General features: G+C 52.5%; 1 protein-coding gene across 1 annotated transcript in view; it reads right to left on the reverse strand.

Annotated features, from left to right (window-relative positions):
* The window catches only part of LOC112102064 (putative cation exchanger C521.04c), a 68,435-nt gene that overhangs the window by 7,584 nt on the left and 33,235 nt on the right, over positions 1-27,616 (reverse strand). Inside the window, 11 exon segments of the mRNA XM_026649000.1 lie at positions 6,685-6,803; positions 7,889-7,988; positions 8,587-8,770; positions 9,900-10,041; positions 10,619-10,717; positions 11,423-11,612; positions 12,264-12,422; positions 12,907-12,968; positions 15,658-15,774; positions 20,449-20,557; positions 27,119-27,246. Of these exon segments, the coding sequence (XP_026504785.1) occupies positions 6,685-6,803; positions 7,889-7,988; positions 8,587-8,770; positions 9,900-10,041; positions 10,619-10,717; positions 11,423-11,612; positions 12,264-12,422; positions 12,907-12,968; positions 15,658-15,774; positions 20,449-20,557; positions 27,119-27,246 (1,409 nt within the window).

Raw genomic sequence — 27,616 nt, forward strand, 5'->3', positions numbered from 1 at the left:
TCCAGACAGTTGACAAGAAGGTGTGAGGATACTGAACATGGGGAAATCGAGTCGAATGACTGATGGGAAAGACAGAGGTACTGCTGAAACGACCCTGGAGACGGGAACAGAGTCCTAGCTGAACAAAGACTGAAGCAGTGCCTTGCCAAACCCTGCATCCACTAGCAGCCAAATCCAGAGCCTAGTGCTGGCTGGAAGCAGGCACTGAAATCCAGATGGCAGATCTCAGCAACTGGTGCCCGCCTCGGCTGAGTGAATGAAGCAGCCACAGCTCTAGCGGAATCTGGTCCAACTGAAGCAGGGACGGGAACTTTTTCTGGCGTGTAATACTCAGCAGTGCCCTGGGAGGGAAGCGTACGCCCTCTGTTCTTAGCATAGGAAAAACTAAACAGTCTTGAGGTTTTATGAAGACTTAGCAACAGAGGCGTCTGACGAAGTGGGCATTCACCCACGGAAGCTTATGCTCCAATACTTCTGTTAGTCTTAAAGGTGCCACAGACCCTCTGTTGCTTTTTACAGATTCAGACTAACACGGCTACCCCTCTGATATATGAAGACTTAGTTCTGTCTGAATAACAGGTGAGAGCCCTTTTAGCATCCAATGTATGGAGGACAGATTCTCCTTAGAATGTGGCTTGGTTGTGGGGAGTGAAAGTGAAATACAACTGACTGATTTAATCGGAGGGGGAAGAAATCTGAGGTCATCTTTGATAAGACCAGGTCTAAGGATCAGGTCTAAAGATTACCGTGTCCTTGTGAAAGGTGGATCAGCCATGAGTGCATTCAGTTCACTCATTCTCCTGGTGAACTTAATGGCAATAATGAAGGCCTTGAGATTGTTTCATCATTTTAACTAATACTCCGCCAATGGTTTGATCAGAGATTTTATCAACGTGGTCACAACCAAACTGAAGTCTCAAGAGGGCAGGGTCTCGAACAGGAGAATAGACATTTGATAAATCTCTCAAACTTTTTAACCAAAACATGAACAAAGCAGCCATCTACAGTCAACTAAGTAAGATACATGGAGATGGCTGCAAAATGGACCTTTAAATTATGAGTTATGCAACCCTTGATTTTTTTCCCCTTTTCAAAATACATTAAGCATTCCAGAACACACAAAATGAAAACAGATCTAGGAGAATCAGACTTCCTCTGCATCCATGCCTGAAATCTGGACCACTTTAGATGGTAGCAATTTCTGGTGGACCGTTTTTTAAGAGTTAACTAGTATGTCCTGCACAGATGAAGAACACAAGTACAGACTGCAGGTCCAGGTGAAAAAAATCCTTCTCCCCAATTGGGACAGGAGGCAGAGGGAGGTGCATAAAGACTGCCAGATAGCTGAAGGAGATTGGTAAACCACTGCCGAGGAGGCCAAACCAGTGCAATGAGTATCATCCTGCCCCTGTCCTGACGTGTCTTCTGCACCAAGGGAAGTCGAGGAAAGGCATACATCAGACACCTCCTCCAGTGCAGCAGGAAGATATCAGAGAGAGAGAGAGAGAGAGAGAGAGAGAGAGCTGTCCCCATGACGACACTGTTGAACCTTACTGCGAACAGGTCCACAACACCTAGAAGATAAGGTCTGAACCAGCTGATCCTTCAGGGGCCACTCATGCATCTAGGAGCAGTCTCTGCTGAGGCAATCTGCATTTGTTCTCCCCAGCCAGATATAGGGCTACAGGACAAATGTTGAGGCAGAAACCCCTCTGCGCACAAGGGGGTGGAATGAGCACCCCCTGCTTGTTGAGATGTTGCACTGGCGGTGTTACGCTCATTACTGCCTGCACAGCCTTCCCTTGCAGATGAAGAACACGCCGAGCCAGATGAACTGCTCTTAGTTCCAGTACGCTGATGTGCAACGTTCTTTCAAGACGACCAGGACCCCCAAATTGTTAAGTGACTCAAGTGCCCCACCCCTGACCATTGATGCAGCCGGAGTCAACGTCTGGGATGGACCCATAGAACTGAACTGCACACCCTTGAGCGGGTTTGTCCTGGTTGGCCACCAGTCTAGCAAGACCACGACATTCCAAGACATGGTGATCAACTGAAGACTGTTCCGACTTGAACTGTAGGCCTGGGACATCCAGTGCTGAATAGGTCTCATTCTCAGACAGTCAACTGGAGTCCTGTAGGTAGTGGCTGCCATAAACACCCCCATGAGACCCAGGAAGAACTTTATCAAAGATTCAAAGTTGCCCTACACCAGGGGTAGGCAACCTATGGCACGTGTGCCGAAGGCAGCACACGAGCTGATTTTCAGTGGCACTCACACTGCCCGGGTCCTGGCCACGGTCCGGGGGGTTCTGCATTTTAAATTTAATTTTAAATGAAGCTTCTTAAACATTTTAAAAACCTTATTTACTTTACATACAACAATAGTTTAATTATATATTATAGACTTATAGAAAGAGACCTTCTAAAAACATTAACATGTATTACTGGCGCGTGAAACCTTAAATCAGAGTGAATAAATGAAGATCGGCACACCACTTCTGAAAGGTTGCCGACCCCTGCCCTACACAGAGGATAGACATTTCTCAGAATGAGACAATCTGTCCTCAGAAAAGCTCTCCCTTCCAAGTCCAGTATGGCACCCGTAAAAGAAATCCTGTGTGTAAGACAGAGGATAGTCTTTGGGAGGTTGAGGAAAAATTCTAGGTCTAAAGAGGGGGGAAAAAAGCAGACCACTTGTGGTGATTATGGTGCTCAATGGGCCCTCGCGCACAGCAGCCATCAGTAGCCAACTCTCCAGGTAAAGGTAAACAAAAATACCCTGATTCCTCAGATGTGCTACTACCACAGACAGGCATTTTGCCAATACCCTGGGTGCTGTGGAAAGGCCAGATGAGAGCACCCTGTACTGGAACTGGTGCCCGGCCATCACAAATGGAACACTTCCAATGGTTTTGTCAAATCACGATTGGAAATATGCATCTTTTAGACAGAATCACAAGCCAATCCTGGACCAACAGAGAACGGATTATGGAGGCCAGAGTCAGCATATGGAACCAAAAGCTTCCAGATGCTCTTAAAATTGGGAATTGGCCAAAATCTCCAATTCCTTCTTTTGCACCAGAAAGATAACCTGGAGTAAAAACCTTGACCCCTCTCTAGTAAGCGAGAGCCTCCTTGACAGCTCCTACCAGAAGCAACTTCTCCACGCCTGCGAGAAGGATTGCCTTGTGAAAGGGGTCCCTGCAGAGGGATGGGTAGGGGGAGTTGGGAGGAGGCAGTCTTTCCGGTTGTATGGCATAGCCCATTTCCATGATCTCCAAGACCTGTTGGTCTGATGTAACCTGCTTCCATGTGTTGATGAAGTGGGCTAGCCTGCCTCCAAAGGAAAGGGTAGAAGAGTGCTGGTTGGTTGGTTCTTGACTCTCAAAGATCTCACCAAAACAGAGGGTGGACTTGTCTGGGATGAGGATGCGGGGCAGTTTAGATTTGGAACCTTGTTTGAAAGGCCTCTTTCCAGAATGGCTCTGTGAGGCTGCATATTGTTGACATGTGACAGGATGACTGAAGGTTGGGGTAATGCTGCCTCCGGTATCGGCAAGAGGACTGGAGGGCCTCCTTCGAGTAGATGGCATCAACCCCAAAGATTGAGCTGTTGATCTCATCTCCTTTAGTTTTTCCAATGGTCTTTTCACTGAAGAGACCCTCCACTCCAGAAAGAAGCTCTCCCAGCTGACTTTGAGCGTCCATAGGTAGGAGGGGAGGATCAAAGCCATGCATGCCCCTGATGGTCACAGCTGACGCCAATGCTCTGACATCAGAGTCCAAAGCATTGAAGGAAGCCCTGAGGGAGTGTCTAGCTACATTCTGACCCTCCAATAAGATGGCGTCTACCGGCTGTGTCCTGCCATCAGGCAAGGCCTGGAGAAAAGCAACACTTCCCCCCCATAGATGGAATTGGTAATGGGCCAGAACTGTCAGGTAATGTGCCACCCTAACACTGAGGGATGAGGAGAAGAACCACCTTTCTCCCCCTTCCCCCACCGTAGCTGTCCAGACCTCCTGTTGCTGGCAGCAGCCACCACCAATGAATTCAGCACAAAAGCAGATATGGAAGTAAGATTCCCTTCAGAAATATAGTTCATTTGCTTTCTTAGAGATGGGCGGTCAGTGGGCCAGGCAGAGGTGGCCAGCCCTCATAACTCATCCAGGATGGGCAACAATATCCTACTTTTGGCAGTGGCACGGAGGATGTAAGATACGGAGAAGTCTCTTCCTCCAGTACTGCAGGGAGATTTGAGTGGACACCCTGGGATGCTTTAAGTCATAGAAATGCATAGCATCCCCAGAAGGCGAAAAGGCTGATGCCACCCCCACATAGGTCACAGCCTCACGATTAGGTCCTAAAAAGCTCCTGTCCAAAGAGAGCAGCTCTCTCTTCATCCCCCTCAGACTGAGTCCCAGCTTTCACTGTAGTGTCCATGGAACTGGGGGAGCAGGATCTGAGGATCCTGGGCTTTCAGATTCTTTGCAGATGAAGTGTCCCCTCTCCATCCACGTGGAGGATAAATTGGAGAGGACCTGAGGTGGTCCCCCACTAAGGCCCCAGGACTGCCAAGTCTCCCCTACTATTGGGGGTCAGGAACATGCCAATAGGGGCCGGACCAAAAGGGTGGTCAGAACCTCGCTGCAGGTCAGTTCTTTCTCTATCCTCCTCCTGGAGAGGGTCCAGGTTGGGGCCCGAGAAAGCGTACCAGGGATAGTAACCGATGCAGAGGGAGGAATGGGGATCCTGCTCTTTGCTGAGGCCCTGTTGGAAGCCTGAGAGGAGGGATGAGAAAGGTCCAGGGAAGAGCCAGCGGGATCCAGTCTCTTCTTCCTAGGAAGTGATGAAGGACAATCTTGGAACCAAGGATACATGCCTCCTTTCAGGAGCCATGCGCCTTGCACCAGGATCCAAGGCATGCACCAGAGCCGATAGGGACAGAACTGTGCGGAACCGACAGACTGGACCAGGAAACGACCGCAGATCCAAAGGTTTGGCCACCGTCCGATCCGATGGCCCATGTGAGCTCCTCTCTTCAGTTACTGAAGCTGGAGGTGGAACAAGTCTCTGCTTCGGAACTGTTGTGGCCCTATCAAAAAATCAGATGGAATCTGCTAGCAGTTCTGGTTCCCACGTATCAGAGTTCATGCTGGCTGTCTTGCTCCTATGTGGCTTTTTCCTCCATCTCGGATGCTGCGGCACCGAAGACGCTGATGGCCCTAATTCAAAGGCACTGCTTACATCCATCTTCCAGGCAACTGGGACAGACCCCGGTCCTGCAGCTGCAATGTTAGGGTCAGATTGCTGTGAGGCATGAGGTACTGAACTGGTTCTCCACCTTTCTTCTGGAACCTGAACAGTGGGATCCAACCACCCAGCCCTCAGTTCGGCCACACAACGTCTTGGGGCTTGACTGAGGGCTGCCGGAACGGAGTCCGGCCCAGACAGGGCCTGTGGCTTCTTGGAACCCTTCAGTCGGCTGGAAGCGGGAGGAGGCCACCAGGACAAAGGCTGAACATTTAGACTGTGGAGCTGAAGTCTGAACGGATGCAGAGGGTAGTGTCGAGGACTTCCTGAAGCAGAAGGAGTTGCAGATGAATCTGAGAAACTATTGTGGTCCTCAGACCCTCTTTCTGGAGATTGGGCACAAGATGGCAATCGCATGGGATCAGAGACTCAAGCTGGGTTGAGTTTGCAGTTATCAAAAGGATTATTCTCCCCTACGTTAGCTGGGCAGGCTGGAGACACTGATCTGGAATCTCACAGAGCCTTTAGAGTCTTACAGAACACTTTTAGCTCCCCAAGAGGAAGCAGGGAGTCTGGGTGCATGCAGTGGAGAGAAAAGTGATCAGATTAATAAGAGACCTCCCCATTCCATGTGATCTCAGTATATTCTTTCCTCAGCAGCCTCAGGATACAAGCGAGGAATTAGGAATGCCAGCTACCAGAAGCTAAGAACTGGACCAACCTGCTCTGTAACTCTGGCTGGCACACTGGAGTGTTTGGAGTCCTGAAGGCGCACACAGAACACCCTCCACGCGCAGCTCAGTCCTCAGTGGTTAGTTACCGCCAAGCACAGGAAAGTCGGTCAGGAGTGACCACCAATGCACCACAAGGAGTGGGCCTGTAAAGATGCAGACCTCCGAGATGCCTCCACCCTAGAGGTGGCTGCATTTTGGTGTACAGGACCAGTAGTTTTGTACAGCATTTGTGCTGCCCAGAAAAGCAAGGCCCTCCTCCTCTTCTTGAGCAGCTGCCTGCTGATCATGAGTGCAGGTTTGGCTAGTTACTTGAATTCAGAACGTACTGTACACCAGGCATCACAGAATGTCATGGTCTAGCAGGGGACACCCCACCCCCAACTGGGTCCTTCCTGTTCCCAACCCAACCTGGAAGCCTCTGTAATGCATGAAGACCACCCATGTTGCAGCAGCCACCAATCTCACCTGGAGGAGTCACTGATTTGCAGAGAAGTCTGGCCCTTGTCGGCTACACCCTGCCCCCATCAAGGAGACAGGCACTGCTAAGCAGTCATGGGCACTGCAAGTGTGAAGAGGCCAGGGATCAGGGATACAGATCCCCTGTATGGCTGGGCAGTGGTATCTACAGGTCACCAGGCCCATGAGATGTGGCCTGTACAAGAGCGAATATATTTAGGTGTCCAGAGTTCCACCTACCAGGTCAAAGTGGCAGTTCTGGCAGAGGTAGTGTCCCGCTGGACTCTGGGTAATGTTCTGGCATTCGCCACAGACCAACCTCCCATAGACTTTGGAGAACAGAGTTGGAGCAAACACACCTGTCAGGGGAGAGAAAGGTGGGTTGGAATGGATCCGGGGGGGTTTCACACCACACCGTCGGCTAACACTGGCGACAAGACCCAGGGCAAGAGGAAAAGGGTGCAAGAGACACCACACTTCCACTGGGAAGCTGATCAAGACTTTGGCCACATCCGGCTGCAGAGACTGAATGAACGGCAGAGCACAGAGTCCCACTTCGCGGCGGGAATAAGTGCTGATTCTCCTCTCCAGCAGCTGGCTAAGAGGAATTCCCGCCTATCCCCCCTCCATCTGGCCACCATGCCTGGAGACGGGCCATTAGGGAATAACAGTCCCTTTAATAGGTTGTTCCCAACCCACCAGAGAGCCCAAGAACACACATCCTCTGTCCAAGGAACAGTACACGCTTCCCCGCCAGTGTGCTCTGACCGTTCCCCGAGGGCCCCACTCCCTACACAAAAGAGTAGAGTTTGTTCTATTCAATCCCTGGCTTTTTGATAAAAAGCAACACATCCTGACTGCATGGCCACTCTGGACACCTGCCCGCTCCCAGGACCTAGGCAGAGCCAAACCCATTTTATGCCAGCCAGCTGGATGGAAGTAACCCCCCTAGGAGTCAAGGTGTCCAGTACCCAGGGGAAGTAAGAGGGGCGATACGTCCTGCTCAGGGCACCCCACCTCTAGCTCAAGGAGCTGCATTGTGCACAGGAGGGTGTCCCACCCAGCTCCCCGGAACTGTGGGCACCTCCCTGCAATGATGGGCCGCAGCGTTTTGTGAGCAGCATGTAACTCCAGACACTGTCCCATATTTGGAATGGGCGCTGCCAATCGAAGGGACGGAGCAGAGATGGAACTCCACAAAACCAGCCTGAAACTAGGTCATAACCCCCAGGGGATGTGCACAGGGTACATTTATCCCTCACGGCTGGAGCCCTGCAGCAGAGCCAGGCTTCACTGGAGAGGCCTCGAGATCGGAAGATGGGGACAGCCTGTAGGAGACAGGCCTGGTCAGTGCGTGCGGCCAACACGTTCAGGTTAGGAGACGATGCATTTCGGTCTCATTCCTGTACCCAGGGCTTCAGTGCGTGGCCAGTTACTTGCTTACCTCCCACGGAGAGGAAGAGCAGGGCAGAGCTGACGCCTGCCGATCTGCTGTTAAACCTCTGCTCCTGGTGGCGGATGCCTCCAATCACCATGCACAAGCCCTTGAAAGGAACAGGGGACACTCAGTTATCACGCCTGAGCCTTGGGTGGCCTCAGCTGAGGTGCATTTCAAACGGCAGAAGTGGGCAACTACGGCCCGCGGGCCACATCCGGCCTGTGGGACTGTCCTGCCTGGCTCTTGAGCTCCCGGCTGGGGAGGCTAGCCCCCGGCACCTCCCCTGCTGTCCTCACTCCCCTGCAGCCATGCCGCCGCACGGGCTGCGCTCTGGGCGGCGGAGCGGTGCGCTCCTGCTGAGCAGAGCGGCAGCGTGTCTTGCTCCAGCCGGTGCGGCAGCCAGACGTGCTGCTCTGAGCAGCATGGTAAGTGGGCCGGGCCGGGGGGTTGGATAAGGGGCGGAGGGTCCCAAGGGGGCGGTCAGAGGACAGGGAGCAGTTGGATAGGGCAGAGGTTTGGGGGGGGGGGGGGGGGGAGGGGGGGGGGGGGGAAGGCAGGGGGTGAGTTAGCAGGAGGCGGGGGGGGGGGGTTAGGAGTCTGAATGGAGCACTTTAGAACCAAGAGGCAGAACTACCAGAAGCTGCCTGCTCCGACAGCTGAGCCCGGAGCACAGTCCCAGGCCACGAGCCTCCAGCCAGACTCACCGGCACGAGGAGGACACAGCCCAGCAGGGTCCCCGTCAAGGCCGACTTCACAATCTCCTCGTAACACTTGTTCCCTTCCCGGGAGCCCTTGATCAGCGCCGTGATGTAGAAGGTCAGCTCTATGATGGAGCCAAAGGAGGCATTCACCACAGCCCCCACCGCAAAGTTACTCTGAGCTGAAATACTAAGTCACACGAAGGCAGGGGGTTAGTTAGCAGGAGGCGGCTTGAGACAGATCCTGGGTGGAGACAGTCTGATGGATCATTCAACGTGAGCAGGAGAATTCCGGCTACTGGTGCAACCTTCTATATTGGAGCCACCTGGCTCCCAGCCCTCACAAAGGGACTTTTTAGGGCACGTTTGATTGTTTTAGGGAGGGTGCCGCCGTCCTCTACAAATCTGTTCACCAGCAGGGCTGCCATTACGCCCCTTTGTGCTGCACGCTCAAGCTAAACAGGGCAGCACTGAAGTGGAAACCCGAGGATCAGCCAAAAGCCTGCTGGAAGTGGGGTCACGTCAGTGGCTCTGCCCGGTGCTAGGGGGCCCTGGGCTACTGGCTGTGCCGCCGCACACGTGGCTGGACAGCTTAGCGTCATCTCGGCAAGCTTTCCTGTCGCGGATACTGCATGCAGCCGCCCTTTCTAGAACAGCCTGCGGGGTTAGTGTAGGAGCAGGGGCAGATTAGGGTATTATGGGGCCCTGGGCCAGAGCAAGTGGGGGCCCCTCCCCACCCATTCCGCCTGCAGTCCCCCCGCTCTGCCTGGTGCTCCAGCCGGGGCTTGCCCCACTCCGCCTGGAGTGCTGGGCATGGGGCTGGAGCAGGACAAGCCCCTGCACCCCAACTGGAGCAGGTCTGGGCCCATTTTTCCAGGGCCCCCAGGCATGGGCCTTGTTGGCCCAGTGGCTAATCCGCCACTGCCTAGGAGGGCTGCATATTCCTCCCCAGAGACAGCAGGGGCGGGGCCTGGATACAGAGCGATGAGCCAGCTACGCACAGTGACACTCCTAACCGGGAGTCCAAGAATCCCACGGGGAGCTCATGCCTTCAGCTGGATTTGCCACAAGAAGCCCACGGCCTATCGCAGGGATGATCTGCCCAAGTAGCAGCCAGGACCCCTCCCAGCAAGGAGGGTGTGAGATGGGGGGTGTGGGGGGGGAGGGGAGACAAGGAGAGTCACGTTGTGCCCTGTTACGCCGTTCGCCAGCGAGATGTCACAATGCAGCTTCGGAACGGGGGGAGGGGGAGGGAATTACACAAGGGATTGTTTTGAACCCCAGCCCCCTGCCGGATGTGGGAGAAGGCGCGGCCTCACCTGGCGATGGCCATGCCGATGTAGTACGAAAGGGGCATGATGGAGAGCAGCGAGAGGGTGAACTTCACAGGAGAGCTGGTGAAACGGTTGTGGCTGTCGACATAGCCCAGAACCAGAGTCACGATCACGAGCGGCAGCAGGTCTGCGCGGCGGCCGGTCAAGGGGCACTTCCCGGCCATGTTGGGGCACCCATCACGAGGACCAGAGCGCCTCGCCCTGGGGATGTGCTTTGCCTCCACACCCCAGGAGGGAGGTTAAATAACCTGAGCAGGAGAGTCCATGTAGATGGACTGAACCCAGATCTCCCAACACCCAGGCTTGGTCCTTAGCCACAAAGCCAACGCTCACGTTTTTCCTACTACCTGGCCATGCCTCATTGTCAGAGAGCGCAAGCGTCTGCTGAGCACATGTACGCCGCTCGCACCTCTGCCAGCCTCCATCCAAGGCAGGGTCCTTCTCCCCTAACCCCGCACTAGCCATGCCAGCTGCTCAGAGCCTGCTGAAGGATTGCCTTGAGCTCATCAGGGATGTGTGGAGAACACCTGGGAGCAGAGAGGCTGCATGCACACCTCTGCAGGAGGTTCCTGTACGTTCTCTCAGGGCCTCCATATCCCTTCTCTGCCCCAGGGGAGCCCTGGGCCGCCCAACACGCGTTACCCAGCAACACCGGCGTTTCCCCCAATGCTGGCACTGGAGCCAGGCAGCCGTCTGAAGGATACTGACGGCGAAGACGTTGATCCCATCCACGGCATATTTGTAGTAATAGGCATTAACGGCCCGGTAGCAGCACAGGACCACTTCGGCCTCCAGCGGCACTTCTGTCTGCGGGGTCAGAGAGCCCAGGCGTTAGGGTGGTTTCTAATCCGCAGCCAACCTCGCTATTCTCGGCAGTGCTGGGAGAGACGTCTCCAGCCGAGGCAGCCTAAAGCTTCCCATTTCATGGCGTCCCCCAAGGAAAGGAGGATTGTTCAGACAAGGGGAAATGCCAAAGGATTCACTGGGCTCTCCCCTGCCCTCCTTTGTGGGATGGAGGCACCTTTAGCGAGGGACTTATCAGAGCCGCTCTCTACTGCGCCAGCCAGAGCGCCGGAGCAGGTTGGTCTGGAGCCCTGTGCTAGGCACGTCGACCGGCTCAGCCCTGCGCTCACCTGCACCGGCGTTGGGAAGGGGACACTGCGGGTGGCTTGAAGCCGACCATCCTCCAGGATCGCCCTGCTGGCTGCTTCCCCACCAGCCCAGCCTAGCTCTGCACAAGAAGAAGCCAACCCACCCAGCCCTTCCGCAGCTGCTCTGCCCGCTCCTATGTCCAGGAGGTTGGGAAGTGGGGCCCTGAGCGAAGATGAACGCTCCTCCCATGCAGATGGTGCTGTGGGCAGACTGCTCTCCTCACCCAAGTCTTCCCAGTCCAAACCCGCCGGTACAGGGATGGGAAATGTTAGCAAGTAGCGGGCCACTCTCTCTAGATGCCAGGCACCCCCCTCCCCAAGGGGCAGGCAGGAAACCTGTTACAGTCACTGCGGAACCAACCTTCCTCATCCGCTGGACGTGCACGTGCTCCGGGGCCAGGAGCAGGACTTTGGTGACGGTCCGAGCGTTCATCTTGGCAACGGGGATGATGAACACGAAGAGCCAGGCGATGAAGCAGACCAGGCCGTGGGCAAGAGCGAGGACCGGGTAGCCCAGCAAGAGCCAGATGTAAGTGTTGACACGCCGCTGGTGGGAAGAGCGAAGGAAGGGCTGCGTGAGCGGCCAAGGGGAGTGCCAAGCCAAGGGAAGACGCTTCCAATCAGGAGCCGTCGGGGCTCCCCAGCGGTTACTCAGATCTGCTGGGGCATCAGCACAGACCTTTACGCCCACGGTTCGGTTATAGGGACCGTACAACTGGACACCACCTACTGGCATCCTGTTCGTCCATCTCCTGGCCCGGGTAGTATCGGGGCCAGGGATTCAGAAGCCAGAGACGTTTCCCCGCTGGTTCTTTCCCATTCCGAGAGGGTATTCGGAGTGCCGTAGGACTGCCCTGATACGGACCCAGCAGCGTGAGCCAAGCCACAGCTGATCCAGAGTAGGAAAGGTCATGCCTAACTCCCATCCGGTTGTGGGGGCATTTAGAAAAGGAAGGGGACCCCAGCTCCTTCTGGACTCTCTGCTGAGGGAGTCAGAAGCAGGCACCTCCTGGGCCGAAAGCTGGGGAGAGGCCTTACAACTTTAAGTCACAGCTGAGTTGGTTTGTGCCAGACTGTAGCAGCCCATCCTGAGCGGTCCACGCCAACAGCACAGGGAGCAGCTAGGGATGGAGCATCTCTGACTCCTCCCTCCGCCCCGTGCGACACAGGCGCGGGGTACACGGGGAAGGGGCCTTACCCAGTGTGTGGCGTCCGCACGGCTGCCGGGCTCCTGCTGAGTGCCGGGCGCCATCTCATGGCGGCTGAGCAGAGGGGTGCTCTCCTTCGCCTCGTTCACCTCCGAGATGACTTCACATTTGTTGAACTTGATGCTGCACTTTCGAGAGTACGTCCTGGTCTAGGGGACAGGAGAGCAGGTCTTCAGAGAGGGGCAGAGATTTGGGGCTGGGGGAGAGTATGGGAGGGGACATCGAAGGAACCATGAGCAGAGCAGCTTTCACTTCTGCAGAGGCTGGTACTGGAGGCTGAGGCTCGGGGCCTGCTCCAGCTCCCTTTGCCGTTTTACATTTGTTCTCTGCAGGTCACTGGATTGCTGCCTCTAATGCAGGGCCCTGACCCAGCATGGAGCACGCTATCATTGCTACCATGTTAACAGATGCCCCGAGCTGCATTAGGTACCTAGGCAGGGGATCATTCCCAACATTGGCTCCTTTTCTGGCCAGGATGTACCGGGCAAGCCAGCTTCCCCTGGAGAGGGAGGGGGCAGGGAAGAGTCTATGCTCCTGCAGTTTTGTCAGCCAGTTGGCTGGGGATCCCCAGTTCAGAACTGGGCAGCGACAGGAAGCAGGTTGCTCATTTTCCACCCCGCCGCTCCCCTCTACCTTCTGAATCACTTTTCCAAATGGCCAGAGAAAATACCCAGCGAGGTCCCAGCACAGCTTCCCTGTGGGGAGAAAGGAGACGGCAGTCACTCCCGGAGCTGGGAATGTTTCCCCTTGACCTGCCAGGCGCTTCCTCTGAGCCAGAGGCAGCAGAGGAGGATTACGGAGGCTGTCCTGGGGGATGGGATTTGCCCAGGTGGAAGGGAAGGTGACCTGCCTTCAGTCACCATGAGGAGTGCTGGGTGGAAGGAAGCTCACGGCTAGCTATGAAGCGCTCCTGCACTTTAGCCTGGCTGTTTCTGGGGAGAGGCGAGGCAAGACGGACAGGGTCCAGGAAACAGGATTCTTGCACCAGAAGCAAACTCCCTGCAATAGCTGCAGAACTCGAATGGAGGCAGAGCATCCTTCAGGTCTTTGGTCATTGGTCAGGAAACACCGACTCCTTCCCCCAACAGTTCACCCTGGGGCTCCTGACGCAGGGCCACCAACAGCCTTTAGGTCAGGGGGTCCTACTACCCACCAGGAAGGGAAGAGGAGACCAGGCATCCAATGGAAACGAAGAATTACCCAGGAAGCCCATCCCACCCCTTCTACCGCCCTCCCTTGTTGCACTAGGCTGCCTAATCCTTTCTGGGGCCCTTGAGAATAGTAAGTGAAGTCCCAGTGGATGGTGGCCCTTGGCCTTTTCATCCACACAGTGACCGATTAAAACTAGCCACCCCAGAAGAGAAGAAACACCATTTTTACGGAGGGGGAAGATGAGCAGGGTTCAGTGATTTGACTTCATGCCACAAGGAAAGTGTGATCACAGCTGTCGGAGTAGAACCCAGGAGTCCTTGCGTTCAAGTGGTGACATACAACTTCTCACACATCCATGAAGAGTTGACAGGGGTCTGGAGGCAGGTTTGGGAAGCAGGCTTTGGGGGAGAGTGGTCTCACTGCAGCAGGGTAGTGAGATTTGCCCCCTGATGTTTTAGGTAAGAGTTTCACAGCAAGTTCTTTTTCTGCCTACTTATCATTTGAGAGGGATGAATCTTGGAAGTTGTGCTCACTGCCTGAAGAATTAGAGGGAACTTTACATTTCTGCTTTTAGGCAGCTGCGTACCTTAACGTAGGAAATTTCACCAATACAAGGTTCAGGCCAGCTAGCCGGCCATTAGATCAACTAGTCTGACCTGCTGCACAACCCAGACCAGATTTTATCCAATACACCTCTACCCCGATAGAACACAAATTCGGATATAATGCGGTAAAGCTGCGCTCCGAGGGGGGCGGGGCTGTGCACTCCGGTGGATCAAAGCAAGTTCGATATAACGCGGTTTCACCTATAACGAGGTAAGATTTTTTGGCTCACGAGGACAGCGTTATATTGAGGTAGAGGTGTAATTCCTGCATCAAACCCAGGAACTTGTCCTTGAATTAAAGTGTCTCTTTTAGCAAGAGACTCACTAATGAGTTAAAGACTAAGTGATGGAGAATTTACCACATCCCCAATAAATCTGTCCCCATGGTTAATTACCGTATATACTCTATCATAAGCCGGTTCGTTTATAAACTGACCCTCCCCAAGATGGATAAGTAAAAATAGCAATTTTTTTATAACCTGTTCATAAGCCGACCCTATAATTCAGGGCTCAGCAAACTTTGGCTCCCGGGCTATCAGGATAAGCCGCCGGGGGGCCGAGATGGTTTGTTTACCTCGAGCGTCCGCAGGCATGGAGGTAAACCTAAGTAAACAAAGTGTCCCGGCACACCAGCTGCTTGCCCTGACAGGCCGGGACAGCAACTGGTGGGGAAATTTTGGGGGGGGGGGGGGGGGGCCCTGGGGGGGTGAGGGGGGTATCCCCTGCGACCACCCCCCACATGACCTCACGCCTAGCCCAGGACCCTCACACTCTCCCCATCCCATCCCTTCCCACCTTATCTGGGGAGGGCCAGGGGAGGATGTCTCCGGCCTGGCGGGAGCTGCTCCGGCAGGCTGGGCAGCGCGGCTGCAGCTGCTCCGGCGGGCCAGACCGGGCGGCACAGCCGCAGCATGTTCCAGCGGGCTGGGCCAGGCGACACGGTCACAGCGTGCTCCGGCGGGCCGGGTGGCACGACCACAGCCTGCTCTGGGGGGCAAGGCCGAGCGACATGGCTGCAGCTGCTTCGGAGGCTGGGGGGAGAGCAGTGTGGCCAGAAGTGGAGAGACTCTGGCCCTGCCTCTTCTGGCTGGGCTGCCTCTCCTTGCTCCCTCTGTTGGGGGGAGGGGCTGTGTCCCACCTCTCCCTCTCTATACCCGTTCATAAGCCGACCCCCTTCTCTGGTGCTTCCCTTTTTTTACTAAAAAAGTTCGGCTTCTGAAGGAGTATACATGGTACTAAAGGGCTGCAAGTTCTCAATCACCTGGAATCGAAGTTATTGGATGTCTTACGTTGCCTCCTTATACCTGGTGTTGCTGTTTTCCTCCCACAGATGTGATCGAACGCTCTCAGGCGTGGGAAGAATTCCATTTTTGTTGTGTTTCTACAGCAGCTAGCACAACAGGGTCTATGACCTGGGCTCCTAAGCACTGCGGCAATACGTGATTAACCTAACACGTGCTTGATTGTAACCCAGTGTTCCATGAGAACCGAGCTGGGTCTAAGAAATAAAACGGCTAGCACAGATCACTGGCAGGGATCGCGTTGTGTGTGTCCGGTGCACAATGGGCCCTGGCTTCTAGGCCTATGATAATACACGTCGCAGTTCAAGAGTCTCTGCAGAACGCACCGTATGGAGCTCCCAGGACTGTGAGGAACATCAGGGCAGAAACCAGGAGATAGAGAAGGGACAGCCACCATCCGAACAGCAGCAGGTAGAGGATGTTCCCACATGTGACTGTGGAACCTGGCAAAGAGAAGATATAAGGATTGAGGGAGTGACCTGTGGAGAAACTAAGGGGTAAGTTCTGAGGAGCCCATCTGAAGGCTGGCCCAGTAGGTTTCGGAGTCATCAAGTCTAATACCCAGAATTTTGTCCTGGTGAAAGGAGCTGTATTAGTAGCCCTAGAGACTGAAGTCCTGCTTATCTGCTAAATGTGTACAGCTGGGCTTGGGAATCCAATCACTCACTCCCCACAAGCAAGTGAGGAACCCTGCCTGGCGGATGAGGTGGCTAAGCCCCCACTCTGCAGAATTTAAGCACTCCCTTTTGGATGTTCCAGCTCTTGAATCTACAAAGGTAAAAGCCTGCAACTGTGATGTGATGCAGTGCAGTTTTCCAGAGTCTGCAGACAGACGTCTCTGGTACCTCTGCTGCTGCTCAAGCAGCAGCAGGACACTAACTGGACTCTGGTCCGTTTGACTGCTGCTATTCCAGAGCCCGTAAAGCAGCAGTGGAAGAGTTGTGTTGATTTCACTCTGCTACTGAGAAGTGGTGGGAGACAGACAGTGGCTGAAGCGGTTCATGAGTAAGGTGGATTCTTCCCCACCCCCACCCCAAGGCTGAGCGGGGAAGTTAGGGTAGCTGGGATGAGAGGAAGAGCTCTCTTCCAGCATAAGAACGACCATACTGGATCAGACCAATGGTGCATCTAGCCCAGTATCCTGTCTTCTCATAGTGGCCAATGCCAGGTGCTTCAGAGAAAATGAACAGAACAGGCAATCGAGTGATCCATGCTGTCATCCACTCCCAGCTTCTGGCAAACAGAGGCTAGGGACACTCTGAGCATGGGGTTTCATCCCTGACCATCTTGGCTAATAGCCATTGCTGGACCTATCCTCCAGGGACTTACCAAATTTTTTGAACCCTGTTACAGTTTTGGCCTTCACAACATCTCCTGGCAATGAGTTCCACAGGTTGAAAGCAGGCAGGCTTTGTATTTCAGACACCTGATAGCCACAGGCAACGAGGGGGAAAAAGCCCCTGATTAGGATGCACCAATAGCACCCCTCTTTCTCTGTAGCTGGGGGGACTTTTGTGGGGAAGAAAGAGGGGTCTCTCCTGGGCGGTGACCTCTATTGCTGCAGATCTCTGCTGCCCTCTTACCATTTTTGTATCCTCCTCTGGCCAAGGAGCTTAGCCCCAGGCTAGTAAGCCCCCAGGGAGTTCTTCTGAGCCCCAAAGTACAGCATGGGTAGCAACACCATCTCCCCCACAATCCCTGCCATTGTCTTCAACCCTGGCCCAGAGGGAACTCTGCTAGGACAGGAGAGGTGGCCATCTGCCCATTCCGTTCTTGGCTTCTCTGCGGAGACTGCCAAGTAGCCCCAGTTCTGGGGACTCTTATTCACTAGTAGGGGGACGGAGACCAGGCTCATTCCCAGCTCACTGTTTGACTTCAGAAACAGGAACCGCACGAGTGACTACGCCAGTTACACGAAATTAAAGAGAACAGTCACCAGAGGGAAATGCCTGCAAGTTACATGGACACTTAAAAAACCACCATGAGAAAGGATCAAATTAAACGTATACCCCAAATTAACAAACAGTCAGAAGGCCAAGAAATGCCACCATGGCTAACCAGAGGCAAAAAGGCATCCTTTAAAAACTGGAAGTCAAACCCTACTGTGGAAAATAGAAAGGACCACAAATTCTGGCAAATCAAGTATAATTAGGCAGGTAAAAAAAAAAGTTGAAGAGCAACTAGCAAAAGACTAACAGCAAAAAAAAAAAAAAAAAAAAATTATTAATGACATCAGAAGCAGGAAGCCTGCCAGACAATCAGTGGGGCCACTAGACAATGGAAGTGCTAAAGGAGCACTCAAGGAAGACCAGGCCATTGCGGAGAAACTAAAGGAATTCTTTGCATCAGTCTTTACTGCAGAGGATGCGAGGGAGATTCCCACACCCGAGCCAATCTTTTTAGGTGACTAATCTATCCATCACTTCAATCTGGGACAGTTCCTCAGAGTGGTCTTGGAACAAATTGATAAATTAAACAATAAGAAGTCACCAGGACCAGATGGGATTCACTTAAGAGTTCTGAAGAAACTCCAGTATGAAACTGCAGAACTACTAACTGTGGTATGAAACCTATCACTTAAATCTGCCTCCGTACCAGATGACTAAAGGATAGCTAATGTAATGCCAATTTTTAAAAAGGCTCCAGAGGCGATCCAGGCAGTTACAGGTTGGTAAGCCTAACTTCAGTACCAGGCAAACTGGCGGAAACTATTGTGAAGAACAGAATTAATCAGACACATTGATGAACACGATTTATTGTGGAAGAGTCAATGTGGCTTTTGTAAAGGGAAATCATGCCTCACCAATCTACTAAAATTCTTTGGTGGGGAGAGGGGGAGGGTCAAACATATGCACAAGTGCAATCCAATGGATATAGTCTACTTGGACTTTCAGAAAGCCTTTCATGGGGTCCCCTCACCAGAAGCTCTTAAGCAAAGTAAGCTGTCATGGGATAAGAGGGAAGGTCCTCTCATCGATCAATCACTGGTTAAAAGACAGGCAACAAAGGGTAGGAATAAATGGTCAGTTTTCAGAATGGAGAGAGGTAAATAGTGGGGTCCCCCAGGGATCTGAACTGGGACTAATGTTGTTCAACATTCATAAATAGTCTAGCAAAAGGGATAAAACGGTGAGGTGGTAAAGTTTGCAGCGAATACAAAATTACTCAAGATAGTAAAGTCCAAAGCAGCCAGTGAAGAGTTACAGAGGGATCTCACAAATCTAGGTGACTGGGCAACAAAATGGCACATGAAATTCACGGTTGATAAATGCAAAGTAATGCATATTGGAAAACAATCCCAAATATACATATGAAATGGGGTCTAAATTAGCTGTTACCACTCAAGAAAGATCTTCGAGTCCTTGTGGATAGTTCTCTGAAAAACACCCATTCAACGTGCAGCGGCAGTCAAAAAAAAGCTAACAGAATGTTAGGAACCATTAGGAAAGGTAAGACAGAAAATATCAGAACACCTCTATATAAATCTATGCTTTGCCCACACCTTGAAGATGGTGTGTGGTTCTGGTCACCCCATCTCAAAACAAACAAACAAAAAAGCTGTATTAGAAACGCAAAAGGTACAGAGAAGGGCAAAAAACAAAAAAAATGAGTAGGGGTATGGAACAGCTTCCCTATGAGGAGAGATTAAAAAGACTGACTGTTCAGCTTGGAAGAGAGATGACTAAGGTCTATAAAATCATGAATGAGATGGAGAAAGGGCATAAGGAAGTGTTATTTACCCCTTTGTTTAAACACAAGAACCAGGGGTCACCCAATGAAATTAATAGGCAGCAGCTTTAAAAACCAAACACAAGGAAGTACTTCTCCACACAATGCACCGTTAACCTGTGGAACTTGTTGCCAGGGGATGTTGCAAAGGCCAAAAGTATAATTGGGTTAAAAAGAAAAGAACGAGAAGTTCCTGGAGAATAGGTCCTTCAGTGGCTTTTAGCAAGATGGTCAGGGATCCACCCCATGGTCTGGGTGCCCCAAGCCTCTGACTGCCAGATTCTGGGACTGGATGATGGGGATAGATCACCTGATCAATTCTGTTCATGCCCTCTGAAGCATCTGGCACTGGTCACTGTCAGAAGACAGGATGCTGGGCTAGATGAACCACTGGTGTGACCCAGTGTGGCCGTTCTTATGTTCTTAATCAGCAGGAGGAACTTAGGTCCCGGACTTGAGCCGATGCTCTGGCTGGGTAGGTGTTCACACGCACACACTACACTGTTAGCTGAAGTGAAAAGCTCTTACCCTGTTACTCCAAGCAGTGGGATCCATATGACCCAGGAGCTGACCTGCACTGCTCAGCTCAGCGCCAGATGCAGACAGCTAAGGCCCTAGCTCCCAGCCTTTAAAGGAACACTCTAAGCCCAATGGGCACCATGCCCTCTATTTCCAAGATGTGGGCAAACACTCCCCTAAAGTGACATTACCCAGTCAGGGAAGCAGTCACGTAAGCAGTGGGAATGCGGCACATTAGCTGATTAGTTAACTAATGGCTCGTACAACGCAGAGAAGAACGTGGGGGGAAGAAATCCCACCTTGTTTAATACAAACATCCTGCTGCTGTCTGTAAGTCCTTGGAGGTGCCATTTCTACTTGCTACAAGAGCCACAGACATGCCCCATTTCCTTTGGGGGCCCAGGACACCATCCTTCATCAACAGAGAGCGAGAGTCTGTCAGAGTTACAGGGCGGCAGCTGCCAGGGTCACCCTGCTGCTGGTCTTGTGGGCAGACCTGGCGTATATTACATTATGAATGCCGACATGACGGCCACCACTGCCTTCTGCTGAGGGCAATCAAGTGCTTCCCTTTGGCGGGAGGTGGTCTTAAGGAGGGTACGCACAGAGGCCTGGATTTGGAAGCAACGGCCCCCACTCGGTGGCACTTTAAACAGGAGGGCCGGGTCAGTCTATAGGAGTTTGCTATCATCACCTACCAGATGTGCTGACCAGTTAGAGGGTTGATGGATTCCAGACGCCCCCCCGCTGGCCTTGCAGATAAATAGGATCAAAACAGAACTCTCAGAACTGCTAGCTGCCAGGGAGGGGGGGGATTTAGAGATGTCCTTACCAGAAAGGGGGAGTTCAGGCAGGGCATCATTTCCTACCTATGGGGCTTTTCACGACGTTCAGATCGGAGTAGAGCTCCTTCACGATTTCCGACCGGTCTTCCCAGGGCCTGGCTGTCACGTGGCTCTTCCATTTCTTAAAGCCAAACTGTGAAGCAGAGAGAGACAAATAAGTCAGACCCCGGGCGACGGCACCTGCCCGGTGCTGCCGTTCCAGAGAGCACATTCCACTCCTTCCAGCTAGTCAGAAGTGCTGCAGGTCGTTTCACAAGGAAGCTACCAACAGGGATTTTTAGAAGATGCTCTTCGGTTGGTAGGAGGTTATTCCCCCCGCCACCGGAGACCATGTTATTGTGTCTGATCAGCCCCCGCCCAAGCTCAGCACACATGGGATGTGTACAGTCACGTGACAGTGAAACTTGCTATTACATTGCAGCCATAACAAACCTGCTATGGGCAGATATACTGAGGGGGAAGGAGGGCAAGAGGCAGTGGCTGCCCCACATTAGGATTGCGGTTGCTAATCCACAGGAGGTTTAGAGAGACCTGAGACAGTAGTTCAACTCCTCTGCTCCCTAGGAGGCGATCATACAGCTGGCGCTACTCGGACTGACCGGGGAGCCGGAATGCCAGGCTGACTCCAGAGATCAGGATACAGAGCTGGGGAGGGACTTCTGGCTGGGGTCTCATTTCCACGAGGGCAACCAAACATCAGGATAAAGTTGTCTGGGACTAGCAGACTGAGACCAGCCACCAATATAGGAGGGACAACTCCCCTCTGCTCACACACCTGAGAGCACCCCAGAAACCTCAGTCAACTTCTTTACTGCCCAGCCTGGATGAGAAAGGCAGTGAAAGATCCTGTGTGTGGTCAACACACAACACCAACAGTGAATACCAGAGCCAGTTAATCCTCGCTAACGAGGACAGACAGGGTATCTCTACACTGCAAAGAGCCTGGGTCCACTGACTCAGACTTGTGGGGCTCGGGCTGTGGGATTACAAACAGTGCAGATGTTCCAGGCGAAGGAAAGAGGGTCTGAGCCCAAGTCAATTGAGCTGGGCTCAGACTCGGTGCCGGGGGTTTTTCTTTGCAGTGTAGATGTACCGAAAGGCATTTAGCCTTCCTGTGACATAAGGGGGGGGTAAAAATCCAGACCCCAGAATTCCCTGGAGAAGGGCTGGGGGGGAGGGGGAGAGATTTTTCCTTACAGAACATTTGGCCAGTTCCAATTTGGACTCCGTGGCCTGAGTTACCTGTGCTGTGTTTTGGTTAGCAAAGGCAGCGAGAGGTTTTAGAATTGGAGGGAATTTCAAAGTTCCCCACAGCACAGCAGAAGGATGGCCTAGTGGCTAGAGCACAAGCCTAGGACTTGAGACCCAGGTTTAATTCCCTGCTTTGCCACAGACTCCCTGCGTGATCTTGGGCATGACCTTTACTCTGTACCTCAGTTCTCATCTGAGAGATGGGGGACAAGAGCCCTGCCCTACCTCATGGGGCATTGTGAGGATAAGCTACGCAGTGAGGTGCTCGGGCACGAAGGTAACTCGGGGTCAGAAAAGAACCTCATGCAGGGAACATTGGTGCTGTCTCCCAGCTGCTGGTATTAGACACAGGTTACATGCATTTCCCACTCCTAAACTTCATGCACCCCCAACCTCCTTCCAGCTGTAGTTACTTCCACATCTACAGCCATCAGGACACAAGACCTTGACCCCCTCAACTAAAAGGGGGACAAAGGCAAGTGAGAACACCCAGATCTTCAGTAGTTTTTGCTCCCCAGTAGCAAACTGACTACAAAGTGACATTCAGTTGCCTACAGGTCCTTAGCTTTGGGTCAGACTTTATAAACCCAATGGAAACTGAACATGATGTTGCTTACAGCCATCTAATAATGTGCTTGTAGCCAACATATGCTGATGGGGGAGTAATGGATGGTGTAAGGCCGGGCCTAAATTACCAACGTGCGTAAGTATAACTCCATCATTCAGGGGTGTGAAAAATCCACACCCTGGAGCGACGCAGTTATAATCGGCCTAACACCGGGTGTAGACAGCGTTCTGGCAATGGGAGAGCGTCTCCCGTTGACATAGCTACCAGCACTCGGGGGCAAGAGGGAAAGAAGGGGTGGAGGACCTACGTCAGAGGTGGGCAAACTACGGCCTGCGGGACCCTCCTGCCTAGCCCCTGAGCTCCTGGCCCAGGAGGCTGGCGCCACGGCCCCTCCCCTCCTGTCCCCCTTCCCCTGCAGCCTCAGCTAACTGCGCCGCTGGTGCAATGCTCTGGGCGGCCGGGCAGCGCAGCTGCTGAGCTGTGACCTGACCTGGTGCTCTGGGAGGCGCGGCTGTAGCACCACCAGCCACCGGTGCTCCAGGCAGCGCGGTAAGGGGGCAGGGAGCAGGGGTGGTTGGATAGAGGGCAGAGGAGGAGTTCTAGGGGGTGGTCAGGGGTGGGGGTGTGGATAGGGGTTGGGGTGGTCAGGGGACAGGGAGAAGGGGTGGTTGGATGGGGCAGGGGTCCCAGTGGGGGCAGTCAGGAAAGAGGGGTGGGTTGGATGGGGTGGCGGGAGCAGTCAGGGGCAGAGGTTCGGGGGCAGTCAGGGGACAGGGAGAAGGGGTGGTTGGATGGGGCAGGGGTCCCAGAGGGGCAGTCAGGAATGAGAGGAGGGGTTGGATGAGGCGGTGGGGGTCTGGGTGCGGTCAGGGGACAGGGAGCAGGGGGTGGTGGATGGGGCACGAGTTGCGGGGGGGTCCGTCAGGGGGTGAGAAGCAAGGGTGGGTTCAGATAGGGGTTGGGGGCCGAGCCACACCTGGCTGTTTGGGGAGGCACAGCCTTCCCTAACCGGCCCTCCATACAATTTTGGAAACCCGATGGGGCCCTCAGGCCAAAAAGTTTGCCCGCTCCTGACCTACGTCAACGGGATAGGTTCTCCAGTTGGTGCAGTAGCATCTTCACCGATATAAAATGCTGCACTGTGGCAACTGCAGACCTGCCCTAAGCACGCCCCATTTATTCAGGCGTATTATTTTATAAACAAAGCAGGCCCCATTTGTTGTTTTATAAACAACGCTTCTGTATGAAGCGAGAGAACTGTGTGAGGTGATGGCGTCTCAGAAGCCAGCTCCTTTCGGTAACACTTTGGCACCACCAGCATTATAAGACTGAGGCCAGAGCATTGTCACCCATCTGAAGTACAGAGTGCCCAGAACAAGCCTTCGGAGTGCCCGCCCTTGTGTTGATTTGTTCCCATCCAGTCTGGAGCTGGTGACTGGTTGCTATGGAGCATGCAGCAGATTCTTCACTCACGGCTTTTTGATGAAACACCTATTCGTCATTCCCAGCTAGCTACCATCCCAGATGAACCTTACCCATTCAGTGCAGAGGCAGCGTCAGTAGCTCCAGACCCACGCAGGGATCAGCAGTCAGGGCTACTTTGCTGAGGTCCTCCAGATTATGTTCAACTGAAATCAATCCAGATTAACGAGCAAAGGGGGTGAGGAAATGACGATTTTACAGAACGAACAATGGTTGGTTTTCAGGCGCATGACTCGCCCGTTCTGCAATTTAACGCAAGTCAGAAGGTTTTATCATGAGATCACTGCTTCCCCAATGGAAGGGCAATCAATTTGCACAAAGTGAAGGCTCTGATCAGAGCTCCGTCATTCATCAAGATGTGGGGGGGGATGGGAGGATGTGGGGGGGATGGGAGGGGAAAGAAGTGTTTTGCCCTGACAGTCCTCACCTTTGCCACACCTAGGGCATCTACCCTTCTGTTCTATTCTGCATAGGTTCATACACCCCCACATAGCATCCAAACAGCTACCAGCAGGGCATTGAACATGACTAGTGTGTCCCGTGTGGTTTGTTCTCTCCCCCAGGGGGAGAACTGTGTGATCAGTGCAGGGTTGGGAGAAGTTGAGCCATTCCCAGATCCAGGGTGGTTTTGTATTTTATTGGCCAATGGGTGGCTTTTCTCTGCACCCGGGAAGGCAAAGCACTATTGCTGTCGAGCCTGGGAAGGAAGAGAGTGGCCCCCATATCCACCACTGTGAGGGAGATCGCCTTTGCATGCATCTCAAGCCCCCAAATTTTCTCCCAGAGTCCGCACTCTCCAGGATGCGGAGACAGAGTGGTGACTGGTTACATGAGTCCCTGCACAGAAGGTCCTTGCTTTTGCTCACCTTGATTCTTGCTCACCAAGTGACCTTCTTTGCTCTTAGTCTATAAGCAAAGATGCAGATGGGGTGGAGGTCAGAGCAGGACAATAAACTCTTCCTTTGGCCGGTTGGCCTCTGCCTCACCCCTTTGGCTTCCCACAGGGTATGAAGGTTTCCCCGTCACCGCCAGGCACCAGCAAGCGCCTAGCTCCACAAAGGGCGTCTTTGCTCCCCTAGGTCTTCTCTCAGTTAGTACGTTCCCACTGTCCATTAGCCTGGGGCAGCTAAAACCTTGATCTAGACAAGTGAATTTAGTTACTGACTATCTGGAGAAGCTATTGTCCTGCGCAGCTCCTGGGCTGACTGACTTGTCCAACCCATGGCTGAAGAGGATAACATGCCTCCAACTTCAGTTTCCACGTACAAGGTGACCGGTGCCGCATGTTGCTTTTGAGAGCCCTCAACTTGCCAGGCACAATGTAGGAATATAGGACCATGTTAGATGTGGGTGAACTATGGTTTTAAATTGAGGTGGGATATTGGCATAAGCAACAGGCCCAAAGCATGTGACCAAAATGGCCGAGGTCATGAGAAAGAAGGGGTGTGTTACACTTGTAGTGACCCTTAGAAAAATCAGTTCTCTTATTGAAGGTTTAGGCTAAGGTAACAGAATTAAAACATGGTTAATTGGGTACATGGTTCAGTAAATTGACCAAACAAGAAATGCCTTCATCTTGCTTTAGCTAAGGCCCAAGGATTGGCAATGACATCACTTGTTTGTTAACAGGTACAGAAAAGTAAACTCTTAAAAAGGGTTCATCGCTAAATACCCACCTGACCAAGTGGAAGCCAAATGTTTCTAAGCACCCCTGGGTTTAGCCCATTTGTAAGTATCTTGAGCAAACGCTTCTGTTGCTATTTGCATGTAGTGAATTGCTTATTAGTTAGGCACATTTAGAGCAATTGTATAAACCCCTTTCGGCCTTTGGATTGAACAAAGAAAATATGGTTAAATCGGTGTTGCAGCGATACCCTGCATAAATAATAATAATCATAGTAATAATTGCAACACGTGATCTATGGGAGAGAGGCAGGTGATGCGAGTCAGAAGAGGTATTTAGCAAAGCAGCAGGGCCAACATGTAGGTCATGGCCACTAACAGTAGAAGAAACATTTAGGAGAGAGACACTTAGGCAGGAGGCCAGTTTTCAGCCTCAGATCAGCCAGATGGGCCCCTGGGAGTCACGGTGAGATCAGCAGCATGGGCATAAGGGGAGCAGAGGTTTAGAACCATCAGATCACCCCGATGAGGCAGTGCTGTTAACCCCATTTCACAGATGGGGAATGAGAAGTTTAAAATTAGAGAATTAAAGTTAGCTTGAGTTTGGTTAAGGAAACGGGTGTGTTGTAAAGAAAGGCCCTGACTAGCAAGACGCAGGAAGGCTTTGGTAATAGTTATAAAGCCAGAAGGAATGAAGAAGGGTGGATGTCTGGCTCAAAGAATAACTAAGATAAGGGGAGGTTTCTAAAAAGGCCTCTGACCGATAGGGTTAACTGCAAAGGATTTAAAATCAAACCAAGAGAATCGGTCTTAAAATGAGCCAACATGGCCCTCCCCCAACCCACACACCAGTGTTAAAGCCGATGTGACTCCAGGTGCAATGGGAAAACTGGTGGACAGCAAGAAGGAGGGGAGGAAAGACCTTGGGAGGAACGGAGGTTGTAAATCTTATCTGGATTAAGACTGGAAATCAGGGTGAACGGTCTCAGATTGGTTTTTAGCTGAAGTGAGTCATTGGCAATGACATCACTTGTTTGTTAAAGGATACACAAAAAGTAAACTCAAAGGGTTCATTGCTAATACCTGCCTGACCACACTGGAGCCAACCAATATGGGTCAGAACAACCCTGGTTTTAGCCCATTCGTAAATCTCTTGATCAAGTGCTTCTAAATAGGTTTTGTTACTGTCTGGATGTAGTAAGTTGCTTAATAATTAGGCTTTTTAGAGCACCTGCAGAACATACTATTTGGCCTTTGGATTTAATAAAGAAATTTATGGTTACATTATGTTTGGCGCTTTCCCATATTAATTTCAATTATTAATAATTCCAGCAGATGGGGAACTAAGGCACAAAGGTTAAGTGACTTGCCCAATGTCACAAGAAGAAGTCTGTAGCAGAGCAGGGAACTGATACCAGGTCTCAAGGCCTAGGCTAGTGCTCTAACCACTGAGCCACCCTTCCTCTCAGACACCAGAGTAAGATAACCAACCCCAGTGCTAGAGCCTCGTTGCAGGAGTGGGTTTTTACCAACTAGGCCCCTCACAGAAGCAGCTGACACAGTGGCCACACTTCTGTAAGGAACAACTGCACTGAGCGAAGGACAGAGCCCAGTAGCCACAGCGGAGAACGGAGAAGCACTTTCTGTGCCTAGCTTGAGAGCATATGTGCCAGCAGAGAGGTTGCAGCACTCATGGAGATTCTGTCTTTCAGCCACCAACACATGACACCCCAAAGAGAGAAGGGGGGAGGGAAACGACACAGAACAAACCTTGTAGTTGTTGGAGAGTTTGTTGGCTTCCACCTCGTTTTCTGCCGTGATGGTGGTTTTCACCAGGCAGCCGTCACAAATTTGCACCTCGTCAGAGAGGTGCTGGCAGCAGGCGGGGGTCGAGATCACTGCGCAAGAGATCAGCGAGGAGAAGCACAAGATTTAGACACACAGCAGCCCCAGCCCTGTCAGGATCCTGCAGAGATCAGGCATGTCCGTCCTGTAGGGAGCTCAGAGCTGGTACAATATTATTTATTTGTATTACCATAGTACCTTTGGAGCCATGGCCAGGACCCCATTCTACCACATGCTGTACAGACACAAAACACTAAGACAAAATACATGTGCAAGTCTCAGCAAGAAGAACGTGCCAGCATCAGTTTGCTGCTATTTGAAGGGTCAAATTAGTCAGTCAGTCACCCCGGGAAGACGGCTGATGGGTATTTGGGTGGGTGATTCTAACCCACAAGTCTCAGCACATCATGATAGTCCAAAAAA

The sequence above is a fragment of the Terrapene carolina genome, unplaced genomic scaffold (genome assembly GCF_002925995.2).
Source record: "Terrapene carolina triunguis isolate 2854851 unplaced genomic scaffold, T_m_triunguis-2.0 Scaffold68, whole genome shotgun sequence".
Taxonomy (NCBI): Eukaryota; Metazoa; Chordata; order Testudines; family Emydidae; genus Terrapene; species Terrapene triunguis.